Genomic DNA, 12,147 nt, shown 5'->3' with positions numbered 1-12,147 from the left:
ATGCTTGTGTAAATCCTGTGCTACACCACTGCCTTCAGGAGACCTATTCTGCTTTTACACTGTGTGCAAGGCAACAGAATATGGCTTGTGGCATAAGTCTACATACGTCTTGTGGTATGATCTGCTAGTCCAGTAAGTACAATGGGAGAACCGTGCAGATGTAGTCTTACTCCCTCACTAGCTGCAACTATTTGCCTTGGTGATACGGACCATGAAAGTAAAGGCAGGATCACACTTCAGGCATTTTCACACTTTAAACAGAGAGAAGAAAGGGGCAAGGCAAAGTACATACAAAGATATTTTTTTGCAGAACAAAACAGACAATTTATCATGATAGAGGCACTACCAGTTACAGGCTGACAGCAACAAGAACCACAGTGTTCCATAGGGCTCCAGTGATTGATACGTTACCCCATGGTCTCCATGCCTTCACCCTGTACATCCCTGCACTCCGTGCCCCAGCCAAGCTCCCTGCTGACCTGAGGTAGAGGCAGCAGCCCAGCTCTCAGGCTGCAACCCAAGCAGAGCATACTGGTTATGTGCCACCTCCCCAAAACACATGTTCAAGAATCAGCAGTTACAAGTAAGACCAGAGGCAGCAAAGTAATAATAACACTTAGTCCATTCTTCTTTCAAACTCGATACAGTCCTGATTCCTTACACCACCTCTCTGGAAAGGAAGGATCATAATTCCCTCTTGAGACATTAGGAACTGGGGTATGGAGGGCTGAAAAGCTCTACCAGCAGAAAAGCTCGACAAAAGAAACCAGAGTGAAAACAAGTGGGTAACACAATGCAGGTACAAGATAAACTCTTCCATAAATTCTGTAGGAAACTGTTGGCTTTTGAAGACATCCCTCCACAGTGTTTGTTACCCAAATCCCGTGGAACTGAAAAGCTGAAAGATGCATTGACACAAAACAAAGTACAAGAAGAGGGCATTTTTGTTGTTTTTATTAACACCCTAGAGAAGAGCTCGTGGGCAGCAGCCTTGTCTGCCACCACAAGTGCTGTGCTGCTGATGCAGAGTGGGCGCTGCTGGCTCCCAGAGCTGCAGTCAGACCCACGGTTCCACAAACCAGCCAGTGCTGCTCCCTGGAAGGACACAGCTCACGACAAAAGCTGCTGAAGCGGTGCCAGTTTTCACAGCCAAACAAACTCACCTTTGTCCTCGCCACAGATGGACTCACAGGCATTTCTCCCCTTTCTGGAGGTGAGCTGGCTTTTCTGTCTCATTCAGACGCTTGCTGAGTTCTGCAGCCTGTTTTGGGCAATTGTTTGGTGGGGTTGATTTCCTTTGCTGGAAAAACTGGCTCCTGTCCTGCTGGCCCTGGTTTCACACAAATATGTGCCATTCTTGAGATGAAGCCAGTTAGGATTCATTGTCCCCAGAGCCTCTTGCACTGTGAGGACCTGCTTTTGCCATCATGAAGCCACACAGGTTGCTGACAAGGCCTGGGCTGGTTGTGCTTGGGAAAGGTCTCCTGCCCACCTGAGCACCAGAAGCAGAGCTTTTATCCGAGTGCTCTCAACCTCAACTGCCTCCTCTCATTTTTGACTTCAGGAGCTGTTTTCTGCCATCCAGCTCTGGAGCACAGGCTTCTGGAAGGGCCCTCCCTAGCCTGAGGAGGACCTTGTCAAACCCCTTCTCCCAGCATGGAGCATGTTGAGGACCATTCCTCAGGTTTGCCTTGCCCACAGTGTGCCTAGGACAAAGGGCAACACTGACGGGTCTTCATCAGCCCTAAGAAGCTGGCATTTGGCTCTGTTTAAACAGGTGATTTGAGCTACAGATTCTGTTTGTGCATTTAAGTTTGCTAACATTTTCCTGTTCCTTCCTACCCATCTTCCCAGCCTTGCCTGCCCCAGGGCAGGGACCAGCTCTCCCATCAGACCATCTCTGTGTCAAAGGAGTGACACTGCCCTCGTAGGCATCACTGAATGAGCAAGGTGGGACTGCACCTCACGCTGGGCATGGCTTGATTTTCTGATGGGCCAACTGAAATGGGCATTTAGAAACAAGAACTGTCGCTTAAATAAACATGGTGCTATGCAAAAATAAACCCCAAGAGAGATTAATTTCACATTCACCTATAATTACACTGAAAAATGAGAGTGTGGCTAAGAAATCCTGTCTTAAAATAAAATTAAAGCCTGCTTCAATCCTTCGCCTAGCCCATTTCTACCAACAGCACACATGCATTTGTACATGTTATTAGATTGACATTGTAGCATCCTGGACAAATCAAATTAATCCAAATATCTGCAGGTATGAAATGTTATAGATGAGAAATGAACACATAAAGTATATGCAATTTTCCCCTGGCAGTTTATTATGGTATGAAGAAAAAAAAACATTCTGTGCTTGAAGCTGACGTAATATTACAAATGTATTGCGAAGTATGATGTGACTATTAAAATATGATTACACAAAGTCATTTTAAGAAGTTTACAGTACAGTGAATCTTTTATAAACGGACTCTTAAATATACATAGGACAATAGTAGCTGACTGAAAAAACATCAAAAATTAACTATTAATGTTTATAGACTTTTCCTCTGAAAAAAAAAAAAAGAGAAGTCTCACATTAAAACAGAAATTATGAAAAGCCTTAAAACCAGGAACAAATCACCTGTACACTACAAATATACATGGCAGAGGTGTGCAAACCAGAGCTACCTTTCCACCAGGGAGGGCAGACAGTGCCTGCCCTGTGCCTCCTCTCCGGTATAGCCCACCTTGGAGCACAGTACCTCCTCGCCATGCGTGCACACACCTTTCAGCAGCGGGAACATCACAAGCACACACTCACTGCAGGACAATGACAGCACGTTGTCAGCGTCAGATTGACCTACTGGAGTGTATTGAGCTGATAACGTGTCCAGGATCTCTGCAGGCAATGCACTGGGAGCCCAGATAGGACCTACATACCAGGACTGGGCTGCAAGCCTGAGCTATGAGTCTCTTCTTATGGATTTTATGTGTTCTTTAATGCAACTTTTCAATCTTTCCTCGTGATATGGGAGAACAGATGCCACGTTTGATTTCTGCTTAGTCTGGCTGCAATGACACCCCTAGTTCATGTGTTAAGTTATGTCAAAAACATAAGTTTATGCTGTAATACACAGTATTACTGAAACTAACAATATTATTTGCATATTTATAACAAGGTATAATGAAATCCCTATAATAAAATCAAAAGTTACGCTATAGATTTATTTACAAAGAGTCCAGCAAAGAAGTATAAATACTTCTACATTTAAGGTTTAGGAAAACATAATTTACAAAATATTCAAATATATACAGTCATCTGAAAAACTGCCAACATTAAACTTTGATGCAGGCAAAGAATTGGCTGAGTCTATTCATTTTGTATTGAAAGAGGCGCTGGCTTTCCCAGGCTGTCTATTCTGTTCAAAAGCCATACGTATGTTATTTACAAAGAGACTGCTCTTCTCCGAGCTAAACATGTCCAGAGCTTTGAGAGTGCTGTCCCAAAATGTCATCTATCATTGTCAGATTGTTCAACCACTCTTCATCATTGCTGCTGCTGCTGTTCTTCATGAGAGAGTCAAGGAAGTCAGTGTCACTGCAGTTGGTGGGCATGATGGAGTTGCTGTGCTGAGACACAAAGTCGTACTGTGGCAGCTCGGCGGTAGCACTCAGCCTGTTGAAGGCATCGGGTGGCTGGCCTGAGGAAGAGTAGCTTGCTGGGCCAAGGCCCGGGGCAGGATTGAGCTGGTTAAAACTAGACACTCCTTGTGGCATTGATTTCATAACATTCATAGCTGGCAGCGGTCCTCTGGTTAAATTGTGTCTCAAGGTCTGATTACTCATTGAGCTCAAGCCCTGGCCAGGCTGGCCCATGCTCAGTTTTTGCATGTGTCTGACCTGGACGCTGGGAGCGATCTGATTAGGTGGCACTACAGCCTGCTGGGAGAACTGCTGACCCGCTGCGCTTGGCCTCACGTTCTGTTTGGAAAAGAGAGTGTTACTGGAGAACTGCTGCATGCTGGTATCCATTTGGCTTTGATTTGGCATTCTTGGCACAGTGGTCGGTGTCCACATCTGGGCAGATGAGTTGGGGTAGACGTTAGGGACCCTTGGCATACCCGGCTGCCTCAAGTGTTGCTGAGTTGCAGAGTGATTTGCTAAGGAACCAGAACTGAAACCTGCCATCGGCATTCCTGGCCGCACAGCAGAGTGGTTGTGTACTGTTTGACAACCCGAGTTCATGCCCAGTGAGTTCTGGCTCGGCCGCAGTGGGATGTTAAAGTCAGAATTAGGTGGAAAAATCCCCTGCTGCTTGCCAGGGTTGTGTGGAATCATCACCATTGTCCCGCTGCTCTGGCTGGCGGTGGCTGGGGCCATGCCAGAGCCCAAGGTGCTCTGGAGCATGGCTGGGTTAGATGGCAGCATGCGGTGGTTGGGCGGAGGAGCTGGCATCACCTGGCTGCAGTCAGTGGGAATGGGCTGCTGCACAGCTGTGGACAAAGAGACGTGTTAGCTGGTGAGCACACGTTCACCCTGGAAACATGGCAGAGCCTTAAAAAGCTGCTGCTCTGTCCTCTTTCATTACATGGGCCTCTCTGTATTCTTTGTAACAGCTACTACTGGAGCAACAAGGAAATGGGTGAATCTCATGATATGTGATAAAACGTGAAATGCTTTATTCTGGGACAGAGGATCATTAAGTGCCCTGTATTTAATCAGACCCTAGGCAGTAGCTCCTCGAGGCTTTTCAGAGCACGCCATTTCCCTCCTTACCTTGAAACTGATTTATCTGCTGAGCTGCAAATAAACTCCTCTGCTCAGATGTTCCTCCCAGCATATTTTGTCTCTGCTTTTCCTGGAAAACAAGGGGCATAACATTCAAGTTGCATCCTCTTGACAAGCAAGAATAGCAGTAGACAACTGAAGCGTAGCCGCTGTCATCATTAACAACCTCTCCTGTACGTAGACGCCACACACGCCCCCCTCTGATGAGACTCAGCCCAGACAATTCATTTCAGAATGAGTCTTAATTGCTCACATGCCTCTTCTTGCAAAGGTGCCCTGACAACAGCCCTGCATTAGGAAGCGCAGCCTTCAGCAGATGTTGTACAGGTGCCCCAAGGGGAGCTGGACAAACCCTGAGACCCTCCTGTCACCAGCTTATGAGGAAGTGCAGCACAGCCAGAGGCTGCAGGAATCCTGGCATCTCCTCAGCGCCTCTTGTGTTTACTGTTTGGATGCGTCCTGTGAAGTACTCAATCCAGGGACAAAAGGTGCCCGGAAGGCTATTAGTGAACAGAATCCAGTGAACAGCATCTGTGGCAGTATTGCAGGGACACACTAACAAACGGTGTGGTGGCCATTACCCTGTCTGCAGGATGGCTCTGCTCCTGTGCAACCTCACTTTGTGCTGGTTGCCACTTCTAAGCAGTTAGCACTAGACCACAGGAAGCCAGGGACCCTGAGCAAGCCACTAGGGGCTTTCTCCAAGTGACCTGATTCGTGTCTCCCACCATTTAACCCCAGAACCCACCACTGCAGTTGCATCCCTGCTGTGGACCTGGGGAACTGTCTGTGGACTGTGGAAGCCAAGGCCTGGCTCCCACTGCATCAAAGCAGCAGATAAGCTTGGAGCCAACTGACAGCAAGGAGGCAGAGTTGGTTTTGAAAGGGAGTTTGATCAATGAGCAGGACAGAACTTTGTTGAGGGTTTTACTGAGCCATTTCCCATCCAAAGAAATCAGACTCCTCACTTCTTTGAATGGGAAAAACGCACCACGCTCAGAATCAGAGGCACATGTCCAGTGCTGGCCCACCCAACTTGTCTGTGGAATTCCCCTATCCCTGCTCCTTCACAGGGTATGTTACGAACTCATACAGGGATTTCTGTTGCTAGAGAGACCAGCCAAGTCCAGGACAAACTGAAGTCTAACATCTGCTCTGGTAAAGGCCAAGGGAACCAGAGAGAAAAGCAACACATGGAGGACATCTCTCCTGGGCCTGACTCACTCTCCTTCTCTGCATCTTCCCTCCCAGCTCCGTGGCTGACCAAGGATGATGGCAATGATACAGAGGTGACTGAATCCTTCCCTTGCACATTAGTGGGCAGATCTGCACTTGGACTTGCTGAGCAGCACTTGGCCTTGGCTTCCCTTGGGCATGACATCCTGGACTCACCACAGCCATAGTCTGACTCAAGCCAGCAGTTCCAGGGTCACTCCTTTGTGCTTGCTGACTGGTGATTTCCCCATTCCTGTTAGGACAGTTAGTCCTGTCCTTAACAGTGAGGTGGACAGCAGAGCAACCCACAGAGGCACCTGGCATTGTACCTGCATCAGCTGTCGTTTCATTATTTGCTGCTTCAGTAAATGGTTCCTCATCGTGTACCCATTCACCGTGGCTGGTGCCGGCACAGAGCCTCCGCTTGGGATGGAGCCCGGCTCCTGAAGTCTGGCAACAATTCCTGGATTTTGATCCTGCCAAGAAAGATGAAAAAAGAAAATGAATCTCATCGGGGAGATAACAACAGAAGCCCTTAGCCTCTCTGCTGATGCCCTCTCTCAGGTCTTTGGCTCTCCCAAGGCCAAAACACCTTGTGGGTTCACATGGACCTGCATGTCATGTTGAGGACAGTGAGGGGCAGGGGACTTCTCTGATTTCTGAGGATCAGCACAAGAAGAAGTGAGAGAAGCAAAAAAAAGTTAATCCAAAATTCTTAGTGAGTAGCCTGAGGCTACAGGACTGATTCACTACTATTACTGGAGTCACATGGCAGCCTGGCTGGCAGAAGGCATGTGAGTAAAGCATCACATTTCCCACCAGTTCCCCAACTGTTACACTGAAAGACATAAGGAAAGAAGAGTTGCATGAGGGTAGGATTTGGCAGTTGAATGTAAAGGAGAGCCTACAGGAAAAGAAAACGGCAAACTAAAGGCAGAAGAGGGAAAGAGGTGCCCTCAGACCAGGGACCAAGAAAGGAAGAAAGAAGACATGGACCTGGAATAAGTGGTTCTTGTGGGTTCTGTGAGCTGACAAATTGTGAAATAGCCAATTGTGAAAAGAGAGGAGAATGGTCAGGTCATGGCTGGGCACAAATCAGTGATGCACTGAGTCTGACTCCTGGCTAGTGCAAACTGGCCTCGCTATAAGTCCTCAATGAAAGATCTGAGGTGCTTTTCACCAGGTGAGGACTTGCTTTCAAAGAAAGAGCACTGTGGAGAGAAAAGAATATTCTCAAAAACAGATGAAGACAGAACCCAAAAGGGAAAAATACTTAAAGAAATTATTGAAGTCTAAACATCTCTGGAGCTGGCAGGTAGTCAGGGAAATACAAATGAAAAACTAGGGAAGAAGTCAAGGCCTGATTGAGGACAAGATCATATGAGCACTGTACCCAGGAACAGAAGTACCAGTGTATTCCCCTTTCTCCATTTTCACATCCAGCATCTACATTATTTATGATCTTTTGTTATTATTGGCAGGGAGAAGTTTGTATGTTATATCCAGCATCCTTAGCTGGGCCATGCTTCCTTTGTTTTCAGAATGGAAGCCCACATCCTTTGTTTGAGAATCAATGTTATCAGGAGATAAGCAAAAAGAAAATGGTTGTTGCCTTTTGACATCTGACAATTAGAAGCATGCTCAGACAGGGAAAACAGGATAGGAACCCTGTTTCAGAATGGCCATAAGAAAGCCTTGGAAGGCATTTGTCACCAGCAAGCTTCTTGGGCCTGGGGCACCTTTCCACAGCTGCTTCACTATGAGGAATCACCCAGCTCCTTCCAAGATATTCTTTGTAAGACTGATTACCAAGAAGGTCACTGAAATGACTCATTTTTATAGTGCCTCCCTTTGTTGTAGCACTTCTGTCTATTATGCAAAAGTACAATTGATGAAATGTAAATGCCTGCTAGATAATTTACTAAAAGACACAGACCTGCAGCTCATCACTGCTCTCATTATCATTCCTATTCATGGGCAGTCTCATAAGACTAGTCTTTATTACTGGTGCTTTGCTTACAATTCTGCTGGACATCTCTCCTCCTCCCCCTTCCCTCCTACACATTTTACCTCCTCTCTCCCACAGAAAAAGAGGGAGGGGAGGAGAAAAGTAAATACGATTTCCTACAGATGTAAATATGAAAGTTCATGTAAAGCTAGCACTCTGCTTTCATGTCAGACAGGATTCTGCAGCCATAGTTAAGCTTTGAATAATGCAGATTGCCTCTAGGGGAATATTTGAAAGTGGAGGAATTCAGTTTGTGTACTCTGCACATGAAAGGCACTGAAATGTTCATGCCACCAAAATCCCTGCCATCTATCCAATTTCCTCCAAACTTGTCTTGTTGCGTGCAGAGGGTCTGTGCTTACTGAAGCAAATGAGTTTAGTGCAAGGACAATCATCCTGATGTCTTGCTCAGAGCTATTGCATTAACAAGTCATAACATTAAAGTCTCTTTTCCTAATCATGTCCACCTCATTCTAATTTCTCCTAAACATCATCAAGAAAATAATGTTGATTTTTCCATATTATTAATGGTAAAGAAGTGCAAATCACATTACTAATTGCGGCTCTTGTGCTGTGGCAGTACAACAGCTTAATTATATGGGATTTTCTGCAGGCACCCTATAGCAATAATGACAATCAGTGAAGTTCATTTGCAAATACACAGAATGGGTTGCTGAGTTTTTCAGAGCAAAGTTGTATAACACGTAATTAGCCACTAAAGAAACAATCTATAGATATACATTTTGCTTTTGGGGAAATTAGGACAAAATAGCATAGATGGGAAGACAAAGAATGAATTCAAAATCTTGCCTTCTACAGTTCACATTTAGGTTAAGAAAAAAAAAAAAACAAAAAACAAAAAACAAAAACAGGGAAAAAAAGAGAGAAAAGAAAAAGTTCTCTCTTTTCACCACTAGTGGGAACTACTGTATTCTCTTGCAATAAAAAATAACTACTTAAACGTCATGACTAAGAATAGCTCTGCTGTAGTCTAAAGGACACTGCTATCTGAACCAAAGGTTAATGAACTTTAAACATTTTCCCTTTTCATCGCTCCCTAAGAAAAATCACTTTCCTTCCCACAGTAAGGCCAAGCCACACAAGCCATAATCTTAACTGGCCTATAGTTTGGGCTATCCCATTTTAAAATCCAGGAAGACAGCAAAGAGAGGAGGATTCTAGTGCTGAAGTTGGGAATGATGGAAGTGTGCGTTCACACCCAAAGGCTCCTGCATCCGAGCCCACTGTAAGCTAAACTGTAGGGCACAGATGGCCACTGGGATTCTTATTTTTTAACCTAAGGAAGTGTTTGCATGTAGATATCAGGTTTGTCATTTTTTCCCTCAAAAAAACTTCTATTAAAACGTCAAATGGGCAGAATCCCTAACTAAACAGCATACCACACAGCCCTAGAATTGGAGAGCATGGGTTTATGTTGCTAAGGAAAGTGTCTCACAGCAGGTCTGGACCTCCTGTAGAACTCCCTGGGGTTTCAAATATGGTGGGTTTTGTTCAAAAAGGCACTGGGGTTAACTTCCTTGTTTTGACTTAGTATCTCATGCATTAGTTTTGAGAGCAAATCAGAAAAGAATCAGGTTCCAGGTTTGAAGGAACATATACTGTTTGTGTCAGTATCCAGCCACTGGCTGTAATTGTGAAAGCCCAGTGAAACTAGTTCTTCCCAGCTGGTGCCTGATGGGAGGCTGTCCAGGCTAGGCAAACCCATTTCCAGATCACTGCACCCAACTGCAGTGAGTGTGGGTCTGGTCCAACAAAACATTCAGGCAACCACTTAATGGCAAATGTGCAAAAAATCCCACTGCAACCTACCATGTATATTTATGAATCTACGTCCTTCTAAACATCCACTCACAGGCTTGACCTGCCCAGCCCCATCATCTGATTATGTACAAGATGCACAACTGCAGTAAATAAGCACGGAGATGAATAGTTCTGTTGATAAACTCCAGTCCTCAGCACTTATAGACCCAGCAATCACTTTGTGGCTTCACTTAAGGGAGAATGAAGAAATTTATGGCCCCTAATTCCTCTGAATCCTCATTAACAAACAGGCCAAAAAGAATTTAAAACCAAGACTTTCTGAGGATCTGAGCCGGAGCTTTAATCACTCTTTGGCAAGTATGTAAAAATCTTTTTAATCTTTAATAAAGAGCATGCATTGTTTTTTAGGACTATGTGAAAAAACTAAACTCATTTATCATTATTAAACTTTCCCATCTGCTCTTACAGTGTAACTCCAAAGAATATAACAAAGAAATGTACATGTTTAATTGTATTGACTTAAGCCCAGAGCTATCGGAGATGTACAATTTATTTCAGTGAGGGCATGAGGGGAACTGCAGGCTGCTATACAGAGTCATTTGTCCAATGCTGAAAAGACAGTTATCTGCACCAAAATGGCTCTTGGAAAGGCACATTTGCTTTATAAGAAATAAGCTACCAGGTGAGACCATTCAGCATTATGTTACAGACACAGACAATAAAACTAAGCCATGAATTTCAATACTTAACAGATGGACTAATTAGAGACTGAATTCTTTGTGGTTCTAACAGATAACCAGGTCACAGCAAGGTTACTGAGAGAGAGACAGGCAGCTTTGCAAAATTCAGCAGATATTTGTAGAGTCAGGGAAGAACTTCACTTCCTAACTGAAAGCATTAGCTGCAGTGGAAGAACAGAAACACGTCTAATTAAAAATGCCTATAGTACCTGCATGTGAAAAGTTTATTCCATTTCAAAAAGCAATGCTGATTTGAGAAATATTCCCTCCACTTTCAATAGGGCATTCAGTCTGAATCCAGTAATTACAGAGCTTAAACCAGAGCGGTTGTTGAGATGAGCCACAGCACCCTGGCATAAAAGGGAAAGACTGAAGGAAAAGATCCGCTCAAGGTAGATGAAATGAAAAAAAAACTATAGAATATATTTCAAGTTAGAAATATAAGAAAGGGACAAACTGCTTTTTCTTTTTTTTCGGTAACCAAAGATAACGTACTTGAAGCATTTACCAAGACATCACACAGTAACAAATGAACAAATAAAGAATAAGAGAGGAAAAACATGGCACTGGACTTGACAAGAGCTTGTATTACTGATGTGCTCAGCCAGGGACTCGAGGTGGGTCCGTATTCCCAGGAGGGACAGCTGCTCTCTAGGGGTGGGGTGAAGTTTCATTAACCCAGTTTTGCTTTGTATTTGAAGAGCATCTGTTACATATGGTGAGTTCTGTACTCTGCTGAGGAAATGCAAATGCTAGTTTCAACCTAATGCCTCTGCGTTTCCCTGAGCTCCTGCCTGCCTGCATTGTCTCCTGTCTAGTAGGTGTTGCATCTCCTTGGTGGATGCCTGGGCAGCACCTTCCTTTGAAGTCCCTGTCTAGGACTCCTAGGCGCAATGACTCTACAAATGCTACGAACTAAGCAATTAAAACATTAGTAGCATTAAAGTTGCCTCACCCATACAATTTCACAGTATAAGAGTTTTGTGTTTAGGTCTACAGAGAAGCCAGACATAGACTCCTGGTGTCTAGCAACCTTGTGCAGCCCCATAGAAAAACACCTTTACAAAGGAGGATCATTGCCTCCACAGCTGTTAATCCAAGTAGATACTAAGATGGTGAATTTGGCTGGCCAATGCATACAGACAGAGCAAACAAAATCCAGGGTCATGGTTTGGCAGAATGATGGTGTCAACCCAGTCAAGAGTGCAATGTCTGTGAGATGTCATGATCATCTGCTTCACACAGAAGTCCGGGGTTACCTATGCTTCTTGCCTCTGCTTCTTGCCTTTAACTCTCCATTTGCTCTTTGGAATTTTTCTGTCTTTTTTTCTCTCCTCTATTCTGCTCACAATTCAGAGATGCTCTTCAAGATAAAACAGCCTTTCAGTTCAGAAAGGCTCCAAAGCTTTCTGTTTGTTTGCATTTGTTTTAGCCCAATGTATGAACATTGATAAAACAAACTCTGCTGCTCAATGGATCTTTTTTTACCCATCTTTCACCCATTTACTTGATATACAAGCATGTGAAATACTACCAGACTCAAGTTTCTAAGCTTATCTTGTTTGAAGACTGTAAGTGATCCATGAGGATATGGTTCTGTTTCTAAAAAAGAAGTTCTTTAAA

General features: G+C 44.4%; 1 protein-coding gene across 2 annotated transcripts in view; it reads right to left on the bottom strand.

Annotated features, from left to right (window-relative positions):
- Positions 1-2,306: 2,306 nt before the first annotated feature.
- MAMLD1 (mastermind like domain containing 1) overlaps positions 2,307-12,147 on the bottom strand; it is an 81,618-nt gene continuing 71,777 nt past the window's right edge. For both annotated transcript variants that reach the window (XM_062613260.1, XM_062613261.1), the window contains exons 3-5: positions 6,324-6,470; positions 4,768-4,849; positions 2,307-4,484 (exon numbers count right to left, since the gene is read on the bottom strand). In XM_062613260.1, coding sequence (XP_062469244.1) covers positions 3,463-4,484; positions 4,768-4,849; positions 6,324-6,470 — 1,251 coding nt within the window. In that variant the 3' untranslated portion in view covers positions 2,307-3,462. The remainder of the gene's footprint in view (positions 4,485-4,767; positions 4,850-6,323; positions 6,471-12,147) is intronic.

This window comes from Pezoporus occidentalis, unplaced genomic scaffold (genome assembly GCF_034315485.1).
Source record: "Pezoporus occidentalis ecotype Australia unplaced genomic scaffold, CSIRO_AGI_Poc_V1 ctg165, whole genome shotgun sequence".
NCBI lineage: Eukaryota > Metazoa > Chordata > Aves > Psittaciformes > Psittacidae > Pezoporus > Pezoporus occidentalis.
Note: the sequence above shows the minus strand (reverse complement) of the source record. Positions and strands in the feature narration are given on the sequence as shown.